The 21,758-nt window shown below is 59.1% G+C and overlaps 1 protein-coding gene across 1 annotated transcript in view; it reads left to right on the forward strand.

Annotated features, from left to right (window-relative positions):
- Nucleotides 1-19,151, forward strand: part of PPP2R2C (protein phosphatase 2 regulatory subunit Bgamma) — a 97,539-nt gene extending 78,388 nt beyond the window's left edge. The window contains exons 7-9 of the mRNA XM_032399657.1: nucleotides 3,753-3,922; nucleotides 9,192-9,283; nucleotides 17,278-19,151. Of these exons, the coding sequence (XP_032255548.1) occupies nucleotides 3,753-3,922; nucleotides 9,192-9,283; nucleotides 17,278-17,569 (554 nt within the window). The 3' untranslated portion in view covers nucleotides 17,570-19,151. The remainder of the gene's footprint in view (nucleotides 1-3,752; nucleotides 3,923-9,191; nucleotides 9,284-17,277) is intronic.
- Nucleotides 19,152-21,758: the final 2,607 nt, after the last annotated feature.

A 21,758-nucleotide genomic window follows, 5' to 3' on the forward strand; every position in this document is an offset into this window, starting at 1 on the left:
GCCTCCAGCGGGTGGGAGGAGCCTGGGAAGAGGGGGAGCAGAAGGCGAGGCTAACGGTCCTCAGCCGGTGGGAGGAGCCTGGGAAGAGAGGGAGCAGAGGCGGGGCTAAGGGTCCCCAGCCGGTGGGAGGAGCCTGGGAAGAGAGGAAGCAGAAGGCGGGGCTAAGGGTCCCCAGCCGGTGGGAGGAGCCTGGCTGCAGTGGGGAGAAGGGGCAGGCTGATGGGTGCCAAGACAGAGAGGTGGGGGCAGATCATGTGGGGCCAGGGCCACAGTGAGGGTTGGATTTATTTTTATTTTGTCCAGTGGGGTTCATCAAACGGTGCCGAGCAGGGGACGGTCATTAGCAGAGAATGACAATTGTCAGCTCTTCATCAGTGAGCATTCATTGTGCCCACCACCTTGTAGTGACTCCCTGTTCCACCCCACTTGGCACACCGTCTACCTTCCCGGTGGCCGAGGATTGCAGGGGGTGCCCCGTGATCCACAATCCAACTCCTTCTCCTTCTGCAGCACGGACCCCTCCCAGCTCCTCTTGGAGCTCTGCCCAGCAAGGCTAGCCTGGGCCTTCCCTGGAGCCTGAGGTGGGGCTAGCCTGGACACGGGCTCATCATTCAGTGGCTGTCCTTGTCTAATATCAGAGCAGAGGGGGGACCCGATGCCAGGGCAGCCGGGAGCAACAACCCAGTAGGACCCCATCTGTTCCTTCAGGCCCGCGTCTCCCTGTGCTCTCCGCGCAGCCCCTCCCCTGTATGTCTGTCCGCTTCTCTCCAAGGCCTCACTGGCCTGCACAGTTGTCCCTGGTTGTGTGGCTCAAGCCAGTGCAGTTCTGCCGTCTGACTCTGATCCCTCCTTTGCCCTGTCCCCGTCTGATCAACTCTGCCCTCTCCGTTTCACCCTCACCTCCCCACCCGTGATCAGAGACACCGACAGGACTGGGATGGAGCGGGTGCCACCCAGAGGGACCCAGAGCAAGAGCTGTGGGCACTCAGAGGCCACTTCTAGCAGATACAGGCTTCCCTGCTGGGTCTAGAAACTTCAGTGGGATTGAATCAGGTTGGGGAAGAAATGTATCAGGAGAGGCACGGAGAAGAGGCGGTGTGGGCAGGCAGCGCCGGAGATCCGTCCACTCTGTGGCTAGGGCTGGGCTCTGAGTAAGGCTCCAGGCTGGGCAGAGATGCTTAGATGACCAGATGACCAATGACAGAGGAAGGAGTCCTGCCTCAAGAGCTCACAGTCCCGTGAAGTGGCCGCATAGCCCTGCTGATGCCATATAGGAGGGCACCCCAGGCCATGCAGGCAGTAAGGGTGAGCCTTATATTTCTTTGGAGAGCATCTGGACAAGATGCACATAGAACAGGGCATTTGAGTAGGGGTTCTGAAGGATGTATAGGAGTTGGTAGGAAAGACAACTGGGAAAGGAGATTTCAGGGACAGAAAACAGTGAGAAAATATTTTTAAAATAGCTACATGATTTTACTGAGCAGCTACTTGAGTCCCTCACTGAGGTGGGTGCTCCCAGTTATTCCCTCCAGAGATCCCAGCATGCTTTGTTCTCCAGGCCAGGAAGTTGGGCTCAGACAGGCTCAGGGGCTTGCCTGAACTCTGCTCTGCTCTGCTGCCTGGAACGGCAGGGCAGGGCATTGAAAGAGGCATTCATTTAAGGCGACCCTGACAGTGAGTTGTTCAGTGTGCTTACCTAGGGGCCTTGCTTGCTTCACCCTTTTCGAGGCCCTGGGGCCCTGGCGGAAAGGCCATTGGAGGATGGCTGGAGAAACAGGCCTATGAGGGCCCAGTTAGGAAAGAGCTTGTCAGCTACATGTAGGAGCCCGAATCTTGATCCTGTGGGCAGTGGGCGGGGGGGGATGGGAATTGACGCGGAAGACGACCGTCTGCAAACTTTTGACAAAAAAATTCACAGAAATGTTTGAAAAGTAAAAAAGAACTTCTAGGTATAATTTTCTCACACCTGTCAGTATCCCTTTCCATTCGTTGTGTGTGGCCCTGGTCTTACTGTGCTGGAAAAGCCATCAGAAATGCCCCCGAACAGCCAGAGTGGAGGTGACAGAGGGCCGTTCGGTGTTTCTGTCTCCAGCTATTGATTAGAGCATCCTCTGAGCCCTTGACCTTTGTGGTGTCTTGCTCCTGGAAGCTGGCAGGAGACACAGCCCGTGGCTCCGTGACATCCAGTGCAGAGGCTCCTCTGTGGTTTTGGTCCCCACCCACCGACCTTCCCCGCACCTCCTGCCAGATGCTCTGCATGGTGCAGGGGCGAAGTGAGCTAGGCCGGCCCTGGGGGTTTAGGTGGAGGCTGGCCAGAGGAAACCTCCAGGGTGGGCCTGGGGGGCAAAGTTGGGGTGCAAGAGACAGACCACATTTTAGGTCTTTATAACTCATCTTTTGTTCTGACCCCTAGTGGCAGGAACCACATCTACCTGGGACAGGAGGGAGATGGGGGGGGGTCCCAAATGGGGGGGATACAGGGCTGGGACAGAGCTGGGAAGTAGGATGAGGGAATTTGGGGTTGGGAGGGGCTGGAAGGCGGGGCACGCTTGTGAGCCTCTTGGGGCATGTGATCGGCTCTCTGCTTCCCTATTTCAGAGCTGGGGACTCGGGGCCCAGCAGGAGGGGCAGCCTCTCAGCCGGTTTCCATGGGGACAGCTAGAAAGGTTGTCAAATGTTGAAGTCCTTCCAGACTGGCTGGTAAATAGCTGCCAGCCCACCACTCCATCCTCTTCCCGGCTCCCCGGGCCCACCCCAGCCCAGCTTCTACGGAGCTAATGCTTGGTTAGCTTGGTTCGCTATGGTGATGCTTGGGTCATGTTTGGTCCCCACCCTGCACCAGGGCCACTGTGGGATCTGATTAGCCAGTGAGCGGGTTGGTGGGCAGCCTGGTGAGATGGCCAGCCACAGACTGAGCCCGGAAGAGTCGGTCCTGCTGTGTGGGAGCCTCCGTGTGTCGGGGAAGGCCCGGTTCTTCGGGGCAGCAGGGAGGGGACACCGCCTGGGGAGCCGCTCACTGTGCACTCTGTCCCCAGTGGGATTGTCCACTCGGGGCAGCAGGCTGTCACCTTCAGGAGCCACGTAAGCAACTTCCTGTGTGGAGCTCCTGGTCTGAGACAATAGGAGGTGGCTGGCAGGTGGCACATGGGACTCAAGCTCCATCTCTGGCGAGATTTGATTTTGCCACAATCCAGCAGGGCTCAGCCGTGAACGCCCAGTGCGGCATGGGCAGAGGCCCAGGGCCATAAGCAGTGCCCAGCCTCGTCCGGGACACTGCCCAGCACGTGCAAGCATCTTAGGACACCCCGTGGTCCTGGCGTTCAGCATCCCCAGTAGGCGGCAGTAGGGTACAGCACAGCGAGTGCCGCTCTGGGTTCAAATCCTCATCCGCCACTTTCTTCTAGCTCTGCGTCTTGGGCATGGTTTTTAGCCACCGATGCCTCAGTCTTCCCAGCTATGAAATGGGAATGATAGTGGTACTGACCAGATGTTTTTATCAGGCGGTTAGACGAGGTAATGCGCAGTAGGGCTCTGCACAGAATCTGGCTGAGAGTAAATGCTCAATAAACGTTGTTCCAAAAGCAGCTTCCTCCCTCCTCAGAGGGTCCGTTCAGGTGTTTAGTTACGGGTTTGATGAAAGAATGAAGGAGGGACCATCCAGCGAGAGCCCAGGAGGGAAACAGAGTTGTCTGTTACTCTGGCCCGTGCGGGCGAGCAGCCCGCTGATGGCCGTCCGTTCTCTGTCCCCACAGTGTTCGAAGAGCCCGAGGACCCCAGTAACCGCTCCTTCTTCTCGGAGATCATCTCCTCCGTGTCGGACGTGAAGTTCAGCCGCAGCGGCCGGTACATGCTCACCCGGGATTATCTCACGGTCAAGGTCTGGGACCTGAACATGGAGGCGAGGCCCCTAGAGACCTACCAGGTAGGTGCTGCAGCCCCTCCGTGCTCCGTGGGCTGGGAGACCCCCGGCCTCCTTTCCCTGTGCCCACAATCCCCCCGGAGGGGACGTCCCCGGCCGCAGAGGTGGCTTTCATACGCCCGTGTTGGAGGTGAAGACACTCAGGCTCAGGAAATCAGGCAGCCCGTCCCCAGCCCCCAGCTCGGCCGAGAGCAGAAGCACCTGCTCAGTCCTGCCTCGCGGGGTCAGTGGGTGCTCTCCGCTCGCTGGCCTCTGTGATCCGGGGCCCAAGGGAACAAGGATGAGCGTCAGGCTCTGCCCAGTTCGAGGGTTCAGGTGACTAAGGGTGTGACGCGGTCCCTCCTTGGAGCCGGGGTCTGCAGCCCAGTTTAAGGCAGGAGAAGAGCTGCCCTACCCCTGGGGAGCACCCTCTGGAGCGTGTGCGGGAGGCCGAGGCTGGCGGGGGGGGGGGGCGGGGATGCTATGTTTCTAGATCCTCAGGCACGGGCCTTGGAAGCCAGGCACTGAGGCTGAAGCAGGAGACCCCTCCCTGGAACGGTATTTACTTATCAGTTTTCTGTTATGATCCACCCAGCTCTGTTAGGGGTGGAAAACAAAATTCATGAGATGTTAGAGTAAGACTCACCAGAAGCCCCGGGCAAACCCTCACAGTGTCACCAAGTATTAGGTGCCCACAGGGGGTCACGCACTTATACTTGTCACCTCTGTTCCTTACTGTCCCCACGAAGTGGGCACCATCAGCTCTACTTGGCAGGAAGGGATCCTGGGTGCCAAGAGGCCAGGACAAGTGGGACCTGCCCTCGCAGCTGGGCAGTGACGGATGCAGAGCCCTCGGGGCCCTCCAGCCCCTTCCCTGTCCTCCCTCCCTGCCGGGGCCTGGAGTAGGGGTGCCCCAGGAGGCAGGGGGGCCTCACTGGGAAGGGTGCAGAGCTGTGGGGAGAGATAGGGAGCTCAGTCTGGAGGCCATACGCCCACAAGGACTTCTGATCCCTTCAGACCCTTCCCTGAGCTTCTACCTCTTCCTGGGAAGGGCTCATGGAAGGGCCGTCATGGCTCCTGGTGGCAGCCCTGTTGCTAGCCACATGTTTACCAGAGGTCCTGCCCAGTCCCCCAGTTGTCACCTAGGCCCCTCTTCACACTGCCCACCCCAGGGGGGATCAGCCCCTCCTCTGACCCTCAGGAGATGGCAGAGGCTGGAGACTGGGGCAGACATGACACAGCCCTGACTCAGGTGCAGGAGTGACCAGCCCCTCTTACAGCCAGCCCGGGAAATGACTCTCTCTAAGCCCACGGGGCCCTCAGGCTTCCGAGGCCCTGGAGTCAGTAAAGGCCCAAAGACCCTGAAACTAGGTGCTATGTTTAATACAGGCATTTTGCAGGGAGAGGATCCATAGCCTCCAGAGATCTTCAGAGCATATGAGGACCCAATAAAGTGGAAGGAGACTGTTCTGGAGACAAGGCTGAGAGCCGGTGCTTGGCTTCTGGCCTGCTGGCCTACTGATTCTAAAATAACAATAGTTTTATAAAACCAGCACAGTAACTAATATTTTTGGCTCTTATGCTCTAGAATTGTGCTCAGCAGGGCTGTGGTTGGCTGAATTGCAGTGCTGAACACATAGGGACTTCTCTCCCTTCAGAAGAAGTCTGGAAGGGGGCATCCAGGAACTGCGAGTGGCTCTGGGACCTCCTTGGTGTCCCAACAGCTCCTTCTGTGATCTAGTCCAACATCATTTGTATATCGGTTCCCTGCTTTCATGTGTGACACCTCATGGTGGCAAAATAGCTGCCCCACCTCCAGGAACTGTGCCTACATTCCAGGAAGGAAATAGGAGGAAATGTGAAAGTCTGTGCTGGTTGGGTCTGTTGGATGTTTTCTTGGGAGCACAGAAGCTTTCCCAGAACACTCCTCAGAAGACTTCTTACAAGTTGTTGGCCAGAATGGCTCTGTGACCAGGCTGGGGAATGAGTAGTTTTACAGCCTCTCTGAGGAAGGTAGGGGAGAGGGGTTGGGGATGGGTGTTGAGTGAGCCAACCCTCAGCATGCACTGCCTTGAGCTGAGTCCTTGGCACACTTTTCCCTTCTAAAGCCTCACAGCTGCCCTGGGAAGTGGAGCCAATGTTCTGTCGATCCCATTTTGTTTGGAGAAAATGGAATTAAATGGTGTATCTGTGGGAGCAGAGCTGGCAACCCGCGCACCTGGGATTGCTTTCCCGGGAGCCCACGCTCTTCCTTGCCCTGCCTCCTGAGGGCGCTCACCCTGCAGGAGAGGGAGCGGGAGACCGGTGCGTGCCGGTGCTCGGACGAGTGCATCAGTGAGGGTGCTGAGACCGCACAGGGAGCGGAGTGCACACAGCAGTGCAGACCTGGAGGGGTTGAACGCGAGCCCCCGAGAGTTCGTCTGTGGCCAGCAGTGAAGCCAAGCACCATTTATCCCCACTCATCTGAGTCGTTACACATATTCGGCAGGTGTGTTCTGTGCCTGGCTAGACCCTGGGCTCAGGGAGAAGTAGGAGTCGCAGCCTCACCCTCCAGGGTCCTGGATGACAAGCACGCAGTGAGCCTCGGCGTGATGTGGCCTCAGGCCATGGGGCTCACTGGGTGGGGGAGGCTCCCCGAGGCGGGCACCTGTGTGAAAGAAATAGCGCCCTCCCGCATCTGTTTCCCCTTTTTCTCGGGGACTCAAGCAGGCCAGTGTCCCATCAGAGGCAGCCTGGGGCTGTAATGTCACCTGGCATGATCATGATTCCTCCTGCTGGGGTTCTGTGTCGCCTTTTCCCTGGCCGTGCTGGCTCCCATGGAGGCAGGTGCTCCCCCCTCCCCCACGGCCACGCTCACCATGGGAGGAGGGCGGGAGTCCCTGACCCAGGTTTGGGCCGTTCCCAGGTGTCCCAGAGCACTACCCTCTGCTTCCCTCCCTGCAGGTCTTGGAGATGCACAAGACCCCCACCCCGGCCTCCTCTCTTGGGTCCCGCACACAGCTCCCTGGGCCCTCCCCTTCCTGCCTCTCGGCCTCCTTCTCAGCCCATTGCAGGGCTCACCCTTCTCCTCCTAGCCTCTGGCTGGGGATGCAGGCCCATCCTCTCCCCACTGCGTGCCCTCCCCCAGACCCAGAGCCTTGCAGCACCTGGAGGGCCATGAGTCAAGTCTCTAACCCCACTCATTCATTCTAAAAAGTGCATCGAGCTCCTGTGATGTACCAGGCCCTGTTCACCCCACAGGCAAACTGTGAGGAACAAGACAGATTCTGCCTCGAGGGGCGTCCGTTCCAACAGGAAAGATGGCTGGAAACCAAGCAAATAGACAAAATAATCACAGGCTGCAAAAAGTGTGACAAATAAAGCAAACCAGGGGCTGAGGCAAAGAAAGTAGGGGTGCTGGAGCCTGAGGGAGGTGAGGGCATCAGCCATCTGGGGGGAAGGTGCTCCCGGAGGAGGGAACAGTGAGTGCAAAGGTTCTGAGGCAGGCACATGGTTAGCGTGGTCAAGGAATGGTGGGGGGCTAGCTGGAGCAGCGTGAGCAGCGGGGAGAGAAGAAGAGTCTGAGGTCAGAGAGGTGATTGGGGGCAGAGCCCAGGGGGTTTGTGAGCCCTGGAGGGTCTTGAGCAGCGGTGTGATATGATCCAGCTTGGTTTCTTCGGGGTCTCCCTGACTGCCCATGGAGAGAGACTGGGGCTGGGGGGCATGGGCAGCCACAGGAGAGCAGTCAGGAGGAGTTTGCCACGAGCTGGGAGCTGGTCTTGGAGAGGTAGCTGCACAGGACGTGGGGAGAAGCAGCTGGGCTCTGGATCACTTTGGATTCTGGACCAGCTGCATGTGGGGTGGAACCGACAAGAGGTGTGGGGAGGGATGCTGTTGTTGGTGGCCTTTGTGCCGGGAAGGCTGGGGGACGCTGGAGTGACCAGGGGCTCAGCAGTGGGCAGCCTCGATGGGCCTCTTGCCCATCCCCTTGGCGGCTAGATGGTCCCCCATGTGCTTCGTCATCAGAGCATGGAGAGGATCGCACAGGAGTGCAGGCGGGGTGGGGGTGGGGAAGGGCCATGGAGCCCCCTTCATGGGCGGGCGGGCGGGTAGGGAAGTCACTGTGTGAGACCGGGGCGAACCTTCGCAGGGGAGGGGGTCCACACGAACACAGAAAGTCGGGGCAGGAGCCACAGTTGCCCCGACACCCCGGAGGGGACGAGACGGTTCAGCCTGGGGACCCATGGGGGCGGCCAGTGGGGCACCCCTCCTTTTAAAGATGAGTAAGAGGTTCCCAGACAGAAAAGGATGAACCCCTTTTTCTTTCCTCTCCCCTCCCCACCCCCCCGCCCTTGACCCTTGGCTTGTGGCCCGAGTCGCTGCCCAACAGGAGTTGAGCTGTATTTCTGTCTGTCCCTCCACAGTTAATCAGGGTCCCAAATACCTATCGGTGCCTTGCCCCGCACTTGTCTGCTTGGGGGGGGTCTCATGACCCCCTTTCTAGGTGGGAAACCTAAGGCTCACAGAGGTTAAGTGACTCTCTGGGTCGCACAGGCGTTCAGGCTTTGGGTTACCGCTGTCCCCTCCCCTTGCCCCACCCAGGGGGCAGGACCACATCCTCTGCAGGGAGCCAGCCCCCATGAGGCCCTCTGGGTGTAGAGCTTGGGGATCAGGCTGCTGGGAGGTGGACGCGGCCACAGGGGCATCGCCATCTCTCCCGTGGTATCAGGTGACTCTGGAAAAGGGTCCTGGTCTTCCACTTAGAAGCTGTGTGACTTTGGGCCAGTTACTCACCCTCTCTGAGGGTCAGTGCCTCATCCACAAAACAGGACAAGTGCCACCTACTGAGATCATGTTCGAGAGGCCCGTGTGCGTTCGCCTTCCCCTTTCCTCCATGATTTGTGCTCATGGTGACTGTTACTAACCTCAGAGGGCAGGACCCCACACCAGGCAGCCTCCTTGGGTTGATCCCACAGCAGTCCATGAGGTATGTGCTCTTATCACTCGAAGGAGGAAGAAACCAAGGCTCAGAGAGGTGAAGTCACTTGTCCAGGATCACACAGCTGGGGGAGGGGTGGAGCCAGGATTTGGTCCCTACAGTGTGGTTCCCTTTGTCACTGTGACTGTCCCCTCTCTGGCCACAGCTCAGGGGTCGGCCGTGACAGGCGGTGGGCCCTTCTCAATAAGCAGGGCTGAGTCGGGCGGGCCATCCGGACCCCCGAGGGCATAGCCCCTCACTCCTCAGGGAGACCCTTCTCGCTGCAGGGGCCAGGACCCCCCCTGCCCCAGCTCAGCCTGCGCCTTCTCTCACTAGGTCCATGATTACCTTCGGAGCAAGCTCTGTTCCCTGTATGAGAACGACTGCATTTTCGACAAGTTTGAATGTGCCTGGAACGGGAGCGACAGGTAACCCCCAGACCTGGGACCGAGGCCCCCTCGCTGGGCAGGGCCTGGGCTGCTGACCTAGCATCGTGCGAATGTGCTGTTCGTGAGCCTTGCTGAATGACGGTGTCGGAGGGGGGCCCACGGCTTCTTGCGGCGCCCAGAGCCCTCGGCCCTCCCACGCTGGGGCGGGATAGGACGCCGCTGTCCATGACTACACCCGCCTCCACCCTGAGCGCCGGTCTCCGTAGTGGAAACTGTCCGTCTGGGTCCCTAGCCGCACAGCCGCTTCCCCGGGTCGTCGGGACTGAGGGCTGAACCTCCCTGGGGCGGAGAGCTTCAGCCAGTGGCGTGCACCCTGCCCCCACCCCGCATCAGAGCTGCACCCGCCTCTTTCTGGCGGCTCCCCTAGGTCAGGCCCGCTGGGGCCATGGGGGGGGCGCATTCCCGCTCCCGCACCCCTGGGGCTGGCAGGGGTTCCCCAAGTCCAGCCACATCTCACAGCCCCACCCACCCGGGAAGTGGCCTGATGTGAGCTCCTGATTCCCCATTGCTGGCTCAGCCCAGGGCAGGTGTGGATAGGAAGGGCTACGCTGAGACCATAGGGTGGGGGTGCAGAGGAGGGCCCAGAAACCACAGGGACGGGCCGGGAGGGAGCCACCTGCACACAGGCTGGCCCCACGTGGGGCTGGGCCACCGTGTCTGGGGGTAGGGATCCCCTAGAGCTGCTGCTGACATCCTGGGGCTCCCCTGGCCCACGGGGGTCTCTGAGCAGGGCAATGCTCTCCATCAGACACCAGCACGCTGATCACAGGATTTCTGTCCAATAACACTTAGAAAACCAGGGTGGAGGCCCTGCCTTGAGACCAGGCTGACACAGAGGGTCAGAAGGGACACACAGCATTCCCTCCAGGTGCCTGCACTCAGGCTGACCCCAGACACCCCCAGTGAGGACAGGGCTTCTCAAATACCCCTGAGCTGCAGACCCTGACACATTGGGGGCTCCCGAGTGAGCACCAGCAGTGGCTTTTGGGGTGGGGGGTCCATTAGAATCTCAGGAGAGAGACTTATTGCTGGCTAAAGGGGATTCCAACACTACAGGGTGGGGGTCTCCACTGGCCGCGACTGCTGCACGCCCTTCCTCCACGTCACCACCAGGGGGCACTCGTGACCAGCCCATGCCTGGCTCCCAAGAGACGAGCCACCAAGCTTGTCCTGGTTGGTGCCCAGCCTGGAGCTCAGCTCTGTTCCCAGTGCCTCTCACGCCACTTCCTGCCATGCACTTTACATGGCAGCCACCCCCATCCCTGGGGGTCCTGCCACTCCCCTTAGTGGCTCCCCTTCACAACCAGCTCTGCTCCCGTACCCTGAAATCCTGGCCGCATTGCACCTGGCTCACTCCTGCTGTCACCTCAGATTACTGACTCAACTGAAGGCTGTCTCTTCCAGGAAGCCCTCAGGGCACTCTCCATCTTGTTTCCCCCCCCCCCCCCCCCGCCCCCCCGCCCAACCTCCTGAATCTTCCATCTATGTCTTGGCATTTATCACATTTTCTCCTTGCCTCTGCTTGCCTTCCCTGTTGGATGGGGTGCCCTTGGGGGTGTGACTGGGGCCCAGCCCATCCTGAGCTGCTCCTTCGGGACCTCAGGAGTGTCTAGTCAGTGGCTATTAATGTTCCCGAAGGCACAGGGGTGGGCCACCTCCTTCCACTTCATCCTGAACACCTCCTCCAGGAAGCTCTCCTTGATCTGTTCTGCCTGGGACAAAGAGATTTGTGTCAACCAGGCATCTTCCAGTTGCAGAAAGTCAGACAAGCCTAAGCTTGTTCTGGGCGGGTACAGGCAAGGCTGCCCCAGGGCTCAGGTGTTCCCTGGGGCCGTCGCTTTCTCTGTTCCCATCTCTGCGCCTCCCTGCTTCTCCTTACACACTAGCCTCATCCTGTCCTGCAGCTCCCGTCGCTGCTGGGGATGACGCTCCTAAATAGTTCCCGTGGCATTGATCTCACCACCCACAACCCTCCCCGCATCTATGGGAAGGTCTCTTGGAGGGTCGGATTGGCTTCCGGTTACATGCTTACTTTTTGAGCCAGTCAGCCTGGACACGATTATTGGATACCTCGCTTGGCCAGCAGGGGGCGCATAGAGCCGGGAGCTCGACAGTCCCTCAGCTGTGCCCAGTGCAAAGAGCCCTGGGGACAAGAGCGGTGACTGAAGTCCCCCCCCCCCCCATGCAGATGAAGAAAATGAGGCGAGCAGAGGTGAAGCAACCTGCCTAGACACAGTCCAGGGGCAGGGGCTTTTCTCTGTTAAGGGAACCTTCTGGAATGTAAGCAGTGGGCCATTCTGTCCGGGCGTGGTTTGCAGGGAGCTGGGACCTGGTGCTCTGAGATGAGAGAGACCCTCCTCCGTGCAGGTGGGGAGGGGGCTCCCTCTTCCGCCCAATTTTGTGGGTTGCCAGTGATTTTAGTGACCTCACTCGGCCTTCCCCTTGGTGGATCAGAAGCCGGGGTAGGGGACTGGGGCGGCTGCCTTCCTCTTTTCTCTGCCTTCCTGGCCTGGAGGTGGGGGGGCTCCAGCAGGACCCTTCCCTGAGAATCATTCCTCATCCACTCTTTCCTTCCACTCCCCTAGTTGGGGCGTCCTGTCTCAGACCAAGCCGGGGCTTCAGGCCAGGGGAATGATTAGAAGCAAGAAATACCTCTTGGAGTTTCCCGAGCCCCACACTGCCCCGTTTTACCAAGAATCCCATGCCATGCTCACCAGGAGTTGGGGTTCCTCGTTACCCCCATTTTATTGATGGGAAAACCTGCATGGAGGTGGGGGGAGCAGGTTAAGGGCAGAGCTAGAATTTGGACCCAGGGGTGCTGGCCCGAGCACCTGCCCACAATACCTGGGTTCGGGGCGTGCCTTTGCCTTTTAGGCCCAAGTAAAGCAGGTGGAGAGAGAAAGGCCTCTGACCCCATTTTTTACGGTGAGGCCAGTCACCAGCCCCAGACCGCCCAGCGCCTGGGGCTGCCCCACCGCATTCCTGACCCCAGTCTGAGCTCTGCAGCAGCTCTGGGCCCAGGGAGGGGAGGGCTTGGCCCCATGGGGATCTCAGACTCGCCATCCAGCGTGGGTGTTGGAAACCACAGCTGCGCCCTGGCCCCAGGCTCCTGAGTCTACCCCCGAGGAGGGCTGCTGTGGGTTTTGTGAGCACCCTGGGTGGGTCTGCGGCCAACAGGTGGCCCCTCTCGTCTGCAGGCTCTGGGAGTGACCACCAAATAGGGCAGCCTGGTGCAGGGCGGAGGTCACAGGGTGAGGCCAGACGAAGGAAGGGGTGCCACAGCTGCTCGCCCTGGGGGAAGGGGAGAGCCCCCTTTCTCTTGCTGGCATCTCAGCAATGTCCCCTGAGTCCCAGGGCCGGGCATGGTGGGTGACGAGGAGGGAGCGAAAGCAGGATCACCTTCTAATAAAGCTTGCGGTCAAGGGCACCTGGGCTCATCAGCACGGCCTACCTGTGCATTTGCTGTGGGCTCCTGGCAGGTGGGGGCCTTCCCCGTGGCCCAGCCCGGCCCAGCACCTGACACCAGGGGGCACCTGCTGTGCGAGTGAGGGGGGCATTTGGCAGGGCCACAGGCGGGTCCCTCCGACTCCGCCCTTGTCTGCTGAGCCAGACAGGCCTGATGGGTTGCTGTCCTGGGTCGGGAGGTCAGAGTTCATCCCAGCTGGTGACCCCCGAGGTCTGAGCATCCCCCTCTGCAGGGCACGTGGCACAGTCTGCCCTTAACGTGCTTCCTGTCTGTGCAGGTATGAGCCTGGGATCTGCAGATTCCAGTCTTGGGACCCCCAAGAGCACAGGGCACCAGGGACACAGCAGAGATGGGATCCGGTGCCTACGTGGCAGGACCCTGTGGTTTGCAGGGCACAGACTAGAGCAAAGCTCAGAGGGAAGCCTTGGGCAGGAGGGGAGTGGCTGGGGGCCTATCAGGGGAGGGGTCTGGAGATGGCCTCCTGGAGGAGGTGCCCTCAAGTCTCAAGAAACCAGTAGGAATTTGCCCACAGAGGGTGGAAGGGCACTGGGGCATGGGGAACAGCATGGCAGAAGCCTCAGGAAAGAAGTGGCTATCGCTGATGTTGAGGGCCAACGGGTGTGGCCATAGCTCGGTGTTGAGGGCAGAGGTTAAGTCTCAGGGTGAGTAAGTGCTCTTGGGCCTCCCTGGGGTGGGTGCCATGAGAGAGTGCAGCATGGGGGATAATGGGCTTGGGGGTCAGAAGCAGGGGGACCAGTGAGCAGGCTGTTGTAGCCGTCCCTCGGGGCCAGAGACGAGGGTGATGTGGGCTGTGAAGGTAGAGGAGAAGGGCTGGAGTCAAACCACCCTCAGGGTATCTGAGGATGGACAAGAGCTGGGTCGCATACACCCTCAGGGGTGGCCCCGGGGGCCAGGGTTTCCCATCCACCGTCCACCACAGGGACCCGGGTGGAGCTTTCGAGAAAACATACCCCCTTTTCTGGAAAGCAAGAGATGTGTGCAGAAACCCCCCAGTGGGGTCGTCACCTCCCGGGCTGCATGAGGATCTGTCCCTGAATGTCCACTCGTTATTGCAAGAGTTAACCAACGAGCCCCCTGCAGCCCCCCTGCCCGTCAGCCTTGGGACTCTGGCACTGGGCCGCAGGGTGGCCCCTCTTGCCCCTCAGCCTTGGTGGCAACGCTGACATCATCTGGTCCTTGTCCCCAGCTCTGTCCTCCGGCATGGGCCTTCTAAAGCCCCGAACACGGGCGCTCCACGGGCTGGGCCCCGGGAGCCCCCTGGACTGACTGGCGTCCCTAGGTCTCCAGTGGGCTCCCTGGGGCCTGATGTTGGGGGCCTGTCTTTCTGCAGGAGAACAGCTCTGGGTCTCTGACCTGTTGTCCAAGGTCCCCCTCCCGCGGCCTGGTCTCAGTTCTGAGCTGCAGCTCGAGGGAGGGTACTCGGGTGATGGCCTGGCCCGGCCGAGGGTCCCACGCTGGACTGTCTCCTGTTGGCTGCGGTGGCCAGACGCCTGGATTCCGAGGGCTGCCACTGGCCCGCACGCCAGCTCTGAGGGCAGCCCTGTGACAAGCCCCGTGGGCTTGGCTTCCAATGACGAAGTCACCAGCCCACTCCCCGTTCTCACACGGGGGGATCCGTGCTACGCGGGAGAGGCCTCACGGGTCATAACCTGGGGGGACGTTCGAGCCAACCCGGCCGTCCTCGGGACAAGCTGATGTGTGAGGAGAGGGGCTTCTTCTGGAAGGTGGGAGCGGGAAGGCCTCTCCCCACCCGCCCCCACACAGCGCGGCCCTGCACCTCCCCACGAGCCACGTCTTTGTCTCTACAAGCAACGGGTTTGTTCCCACAGATTAAGGTTATAGAGACGGAGTTAGGGATCAGAAGAGAGTAGAGCCAGCCTGCCTTCCCCGCCAGAGATGCCACAGACCTCCAGAAAAGGCCGGACTGCCTGGCTGCGCCCCTCCCCCAGGCACAGCTGCAGAGACGCCCCTCCGCCCGCCCTGCCCTGTCCCAGGTCAGGTGCAGAGGGGGGATGGGCGAGGCGGCCTCCGGCTTTCCTAGGACTCCGCCCGGGGGTCTTTGTGAAGGCCTATGACCCTTCTGCTGCACTCACTCACTCATACCCCTAGAGCACCCACGGGGTGCTCTGAACTTGCAGGTGCCGCAGAACAAGAGAAGCTTCTGGCCCTTCCTTCCCTACGGTTCACAGAGCATCTGCGGCCTTCTCCCCGAGCACCGGGCCAGGGCACTCGGCTTGGCCCCGTTCTGTTTGGCTGCGGCTGAGGGTCAGCATTTGCTCCCCCAGTGAGGCCAAGCCAGGCCTTGGGGCTCAGACGAGACACGCCTGCCCCAGGAGCCCCCACCGAGTGGTAGAGACAGGCCCCCCAGACGCTTGCCCACGGTGACTAGCGCCGTGAGGCGTCCCCCGCCTGCCCCTCTGGCTCCCGACCACCAGGGGCTGGCTTGGCAGCCGCCGTGCCCTCTGGCTTGTGGCCAGCTTCAACCAGTGGGGACACCAGAAGGAGGTCTGAGGGCAGCAGAGAGAGACGGGGTATTTGTCCCACGTCCCTCCTTGTCCTCTGAGCCAGCTGTGTCCCTGTGGGCACAGGTCCAGTCAGCTACCTTCTTCACACAGATCTGTCTCTCTGTCTGTCAGCCTTCCTCCCCTCACCCCTCAGGCCTGGGGGGATGTTGCAGCCCCAGGGCTCGGCACTTTCCCTGTGGTTCCTTTAGAACCTTCCAGAACATTTGTGCATAACCTCTTTATGGAGCTCTTCTCCAGTCACCCACTTGGCATGTGCCCTCTGTCCTCTGCTGGGGTCCAGGTGACCCCCGCCTGGGTCTGCCTGGACACCCCAGGAACATCGCAGAAGAACCGCTTTTTGGAGGGGGTGTTCCACCCCCACTGCCCTCAAGCACCCTCCCCCGCCCACTGATCTCGCAACACAAGGTCTGACAAAGCAGTTTGGGTGGCAGGGGAGGGGACAGCAGAGGGTGGCACTGCGGATTGTGGACTCTGGCGCAAAGCCTCGCCTTGTGGGTGCAGGCCGTCTCCAGAAACCGCACGCGCAGGGCGGGCAGGGGAGGCCTCGAAGCCGCTCGTGGGTGGGAACCCAAAGCCTCTACTTCCCTCCAAGGAACTATTGGCCCAGACTCGCCAGGCCCCGAGAACCCGAGGTCCTTCCTGGGAAGGATCAGAACTCCGAGGGGCCGTCTTCTCAGTGAGAAAGGAGACAGACGGTTGTCAGCCCAGCCCCTGCCCTCTGCCGGGGAGATCGCTCCCCTCGGGCAGGTCCAGGAGCCAGGCCACTGTGAGGCCTCCCCACCATCTAGAAGGGGCTGACATTGAGGGATGGCCCACCGGCTCTGGTAGAGATGCTGCGGGGAGGGAGGGCCCTGCGTCTACTCTCCCCGTGTCTGTTTACCAGCCCACGTTCTCCCACGGAAGGGAACACATTACAAGGAGACGTGTCACTTTCAGGCTGTGACTCAGCATCGTCCAGGGCCCCCGAACCCCTCCGTGAGCGTCTGACCTCCCAAGCCCAGGTGCCTGATGCGACAACGTCTCCTGGTCTGTCCGGGGACGTCTGCCTCTGGCATCTGCTCGTCTGCATTGTTCCCCTGACGGGCGATCTTGAAGACATGGCCCATGTGCATAACCCTTGTAAACTAGGGGTCCACGGGGCTCTGTCTCGGAGCAGTGACGCCCCCAAGAAACACGCTCAGCTTCCCAAGGGAGGAAAGGAGTTCCAATCTGTATGCACCCCCCTGAAGAACGTTGAGGGGGACCTCATTTCCTGGAATCCCCTCCCTCCTCCTTATTTTGCCCCCCTCTCCCTGCCTGGCTGCTCCAGGGCCTCTCCTGAGCCAAACCCCAAAACCCCTTCTCTAGGCCCAGGCCCCACAGCTGGCATCCTCACTGTCCCAGCAGACTGACACGGCCTTCCTCCCACGCCCCAGGAACCCCTTCTCCTTGGGGGAGGTGGGGGGCAGAGAAACGCAGTGGATCACGAATGTCAGATTGTCTAGCAGGACAGGGAAGGGCATGAACACCTGCACAGCACCGGTGTGCAAAGAGCACTTAGTCTTAACTCAGAGCAGGAGGGTGCTGGGTGCCCGCGGCGAAGGGTGCGGCGGCTGGGGTCGGGGCCAGCCCTGGGTCGGCCTTGGAGTCTGCAGTTGGGCCGGCGGCTTCTGTGTTGACTTGCCCTCTGCTGGTGCCTAGTCTCTCTGGAAGGCCAGGCCTCTCCTGGAGGCAAGGGAGAGTACGGGAGAATTTTCTCCGTGGTGTCTGGGGCAGAGCTTTAAGGGGTCTGAGGGGAGCCCGCGTGTGGATGGCAGCTGAGCTGTGAGGGAGGACCAGAGCCCAAGAGGAGGGAAGGTGGGGACCGGACTGTCTCTTCCCCTGGGGGAGGGGGTGGCCCTGCAGCCCAGGGTTTGTCCCCGGGGGTGTGGCGCATCTCCACTGGCCTCCTCCCCACCTGACGTCTCTCCTCCTCCCGCCAGCGTCATCATGACCGGGGCCTACAACAACTTCTTCCGCATGTTTGACCGGAACACCAAGCGCGACGTGACCCTGGAGGCGTCGAGGGAGAGCAGCAAGCCCCGGGCCGTGCTCAAGCCGCGGCGCGTGTGCGTGGGCGGCAAGCGCAGGCGGGATGACATCAGCGTGGACAGCCTGGACTTCACCAAAAAGATCCTGCACACGGCCTGGCACCCGGCCGAGAACATCATCGCCATCGCGGCCACCAACAACCTGTACATCTTCCAGGACAAGGTGAACTCCGAGATGCACTAGGTGCGCGGGGAGCCCCGTCCCGGACACGGGCAGCGCAGCCCGGAGCGGCCCTGTCCCTCCGGCCCAGGCGGCCTCTGCTGGCCACACTCTGTTTGAAGACAGGAGTCAGGAGGGCTCACAGCCACAGACCGTGAAATGGACGTGATCGTGGCCTTGGGGTCCAGGCCCTTCATTCCCGTACTTAACCGTGAGCTGCCTGTTCCACGATTAGGACTTAGACATCTCTGGGTTCATGCTTGTCTTCTTCCAGCAGCAACTTTCAGGGGAAGTGGGCGCCCTGGGAACCCCCCTCCCCCAGGCCCCAGATCAGGGCTCTGGGGACAGAGGACAGACTCAAACAAGCCAGCCAGGGATTCTTTTGGTTATCAATGGAGCAATTTCCACTGTCTCAGAGCCGAGGGTCTTCCCTTGGCCTTTTGGATCGTGAATTCATGCTGAGAATTGGCAGGTGCAAGCTCCTCTTTTAGTGTCTTTCAATACCCCAGGTCCGGCGTTTCCTGAGAGGAAAGGGGGCACTGAAACCCGCCCGTGTGTGTGTGCCTGTTCTTCTCACCATGTACCCAGCCTTTGCTGAGCGTGGGCCGGGGGCCAGGCACAGTACTCGGCCCGTTAGGCGCGTGGATTCAGTCCCCACTCCGTGGGGCTCTCCCGTCCTGCTTCACGGTCACCGGGCACCTCGTGGGAGCTCACATGGGCCCTGTCCGTGACCCTGTAAGGTGGGTGTCCGTTCACTTACTCCATAAACACCAGCCCCTCACTGAGTGCCAGGCTCTGTGCCAGGCGCCAGGGACGAAAGGTGAATAATTACCATCCTCACTATACACACGAGGCAGCGGGCCCCGACAGAACGAACAGTTTGTCCAAGGCACGCAGCGACCAAGTGGTGGAGTCAGGAATCCCGAGCACTGGGCGCTTTCCGATCCACCACGTTGGCGGCTCGCATTAAAGCAGCATTCTTGCCTGGAAGGTTCTGGAAACACCTCTTCATCTTGGGAGGTGGGCGATAATGAGGGTCTGGGGCGACCCGAGCCGCAGCACGGAGAATGGAGAAGACCCCGGTGGTGCCAAGCTCTGTGTGGTGACTTCAGACCCCCACCCTCTTGGGGGCGCCTCGCTGCACCCACATCTCTGCCCCAGCCCCTTGTTCAGGTGCACTGAGCTGCCTCCAGGAGGAAATTGCATGTTATGACCATTTCAAGATACATTTTCTTTAATGACCCGGCCCCGGAGGACTCTTCCCTGAGGGCCTCAGAGAACGCCTGTCTCCGCAGCACCTGCTCCTACCGCGTGGTGGTGGAGACCATGTCCCCCACCCCCCACTCGTCTTCTCTGCCTACAATTACAGCGAACCACTGGCTGTGCGTGGGATTCAGAGAACAGAGTGCAGAGGCCGAAGCCAACATTTTTTTTTACGAGAAGTAACCCAACCCAGGAAACAGACCCACCCGAGATTTTTCTCAGTGGATAATGGTATACTTTTGTGTGTGTCAAAGCACAAAACGCATGTGCATTCACTTCTGGCCATATGATATTTACACAAGGAAATGAGTCCGTTGTTTCGTTTTGGGTTTTTTTGTTTTTTAAATCAACATGAATGAAGAATGTTTGTTTATATATCACTGTAAAATCCAGGTGACCTGGACAGTATTATATGTACATATCTATTCTAATTAAGATTAACAATCACAGGATTGGATTCCTTTTTTTTCCCCCTTTGTAAAGAGGTTCAAGAATGTGGTACATTGTATAGAAAACTTGTTGAAGCCAAAATCCAGCTCTGAGGGCCTTACACAATTACGCGGATATTTGGCACAATCCGTTTCCCTTTGTGATTCAGACGCTAAGAGGAGACTTGCTTTTGCAGTTGGAGGTTACTGTCAGATGGTAGATTTCACATTTACCGTCTACAGAGTAACAACCCTTAACACTGCATTCAAAGGGAGGTCTTAATACAGTTCCTGGTTCTTTACTCCTGTTTTAAACTTTGGATACCAAGCCAAAAAGGAAAAGAAAGAAAGAAAATTGATCTTAGAGGAAAAGCATGTCTTCAGATCCCTGGAAAGTCGTGATGTCCAAAGCAAGTTGTGAATAATGACACACTGGGGGGGGGGGCAAGACTAGACGTATGTGGCAGACGGGCCAGTAAAATAGTCACAAACTCTGCTTCTTACTGTTTAAATTTTCTGCTCTTCTTGAATGTATGAGCATTCACATAGTCATTGTGAAGTTGTTGGGTTGTTCTGTTTTTATTCTAATACTCTGAGGACTGAGCTCTTGGTGGCGTTGGGTATGTGGTGGTAGGTAGACAGACCTGATCACTTTGGATTCCGTAGCTCATGGGTGCATTCTGGTTTTCTTCGGTATCTCAGATTATTCAACTGTTGAATAAAATTATAAATATGTTAATACCAGCTTTTTCCAATAAAATAACAAATGTTACATCGAACATGAGACTCAGAATGCTATTTGTTTCTAACGAGGCCAAGCCCAGGGCGGTGGGTGCTGGTTCACCTCCAGGCTCTGCGACCTCTAGCTCTTGATGAAGTTTTTAACCTTCACGAGCTCTGATTGCATCACTGGAGAAATGGAGCTAACCTCGTGAACCGGATAGAGCCTGCAAAGCATAGCGTCTGGCACATAAGCTCTCAATAACTGACCGTTGTTTTGCCCTTTGTTTTGTTTTGAGGCAGGTGCGCATAGCCCACCGTGATTTCCAGTATTCTCACACTCTGTCGTGACCTTTCTCACCACTTCAGCATGAGGGTGTGGTACAGATGAGGACATGGAGGTCCAGAGAGGTTAAGGAAGTAGCTCGACATCACGCAGCCAGCATGTGTTGGAGTGGGTTTCAAGCCGCTGACCCACACACCCGTCTGGGCTCCACGTTATCCCTTTTGCAGGGGAAGAGGGGAGTCCTGCTGTTATACCCGCTGTATAGATGGAGAAACGGGCGCAGAGAGGTGAAGTGATTGAACCTGCGCCCAAATTCACAGAACCAAGGAGGGGTGGAGTCTGGATTCAAACTCAGATGGTGAACGCGCCAGGCACATGGCGGGTGCTCAGAGGATGGTCAGGGACGTCATGGCCTCAGCTCCACCAAATCCAGCTGCAACCAGCGCTAAGCACCAGCTCGGGGCTGTGCACGTGTGACCTTAAGATGAGAGGTTATCCCGGGTCATCAGGCGGCACCCATCTGTCACATGAGTCCTTGTCAGCAGAGAACCTCAGAGGGGGAGGAGGCAAGAGACGGAAGGTCAGATGTGGCAGGAGGGTCCCACCTGCCATTTTTGGCTCTGAAGATGGGGGAGGGGGCAGTCCACAGGCCCAGGAACGTGGGGGCCCCGATTTATTCCTCACTGACTCCCATAACAACTCTGAAATGCTCATCCTTATGGTCTTGATTTCCCAGAGGAGTTATTGGAAGCCCAGGAAGTTTAGGGCACCTGCCCAAGGCTCACCGCCCACATGGTAATGACCACGCTAGTGACCACTGAGGGCCACCAGCTCAGCCCTTTGCAGTCATTATTTCATGCCATGGTAGACCACGTGTACTATTACTGCTCCTGTTCTAGAGATGAGGAACTCGAGACTCAGAGAGGTTAGAGAACTTGCCCAGGACCACACAGTAAAGGCAGAGCTGAGACTTGTGTCCTGTGCAGTCGTAGGTTCTGGAGCTGGGGTCTGACCTTAATCCTGTCTTGACCTCAGTGCCCAGTTCTTCCGGCATCGACACCCCTGGGGCAAAGAGTGGCCGACCGCGTGCAGCCTGCAAAATCGAGAGACAGCTTTATGATTTCTACTGGTACTAGATTCCTTATTTACGTGCCCCCCAAAGTTGCCGCATGGGAACTTCTGCTGCTTTTCACTGAAAGGGGGCCCTCTTGCCGAAATTCACACAGCCTCCTCGTTTTAACCTAAATGTGAAGTCCTCCAGGTTGGAAAGTGCCTGGGGAAGGTGTGTCCAGGGCGTCAGAGTAGCTGTAAGAGCTGTACTGGGGAGAGGTTGGGGGGGAACCCCGCTGTGGTCAGGGGCCTGCTGGGCACTTCCTTGTTCATCTTCTGCAATCCTGCGAGGGATCCCTGAGGAAGTGAGCCTCGGGCATCTGACATGTAACTGGTGGCTGGTGGGACAGAGATTTGGGTGGTGCTCAGACCCCTCCTCAAGCAGGACAACAGGGAGTCTGACCAG

Source organism: Phoca vitulina, unplaced genomic scaffold (genome assembly GCF_004348235.1).
Source record: "Phoca vitulina isolate PV1807 unplaced genomic scaffold, GSC_HSeal_1.0 scaffold3, whole genome shotgun sequence".
In the NCBI taxonomy this organism is placed as follows: Eukaryota; Metazoa; Chordata; class Mammalia; order Carnivora; family Phocidae; genus Phoca; species Phoca vitulina.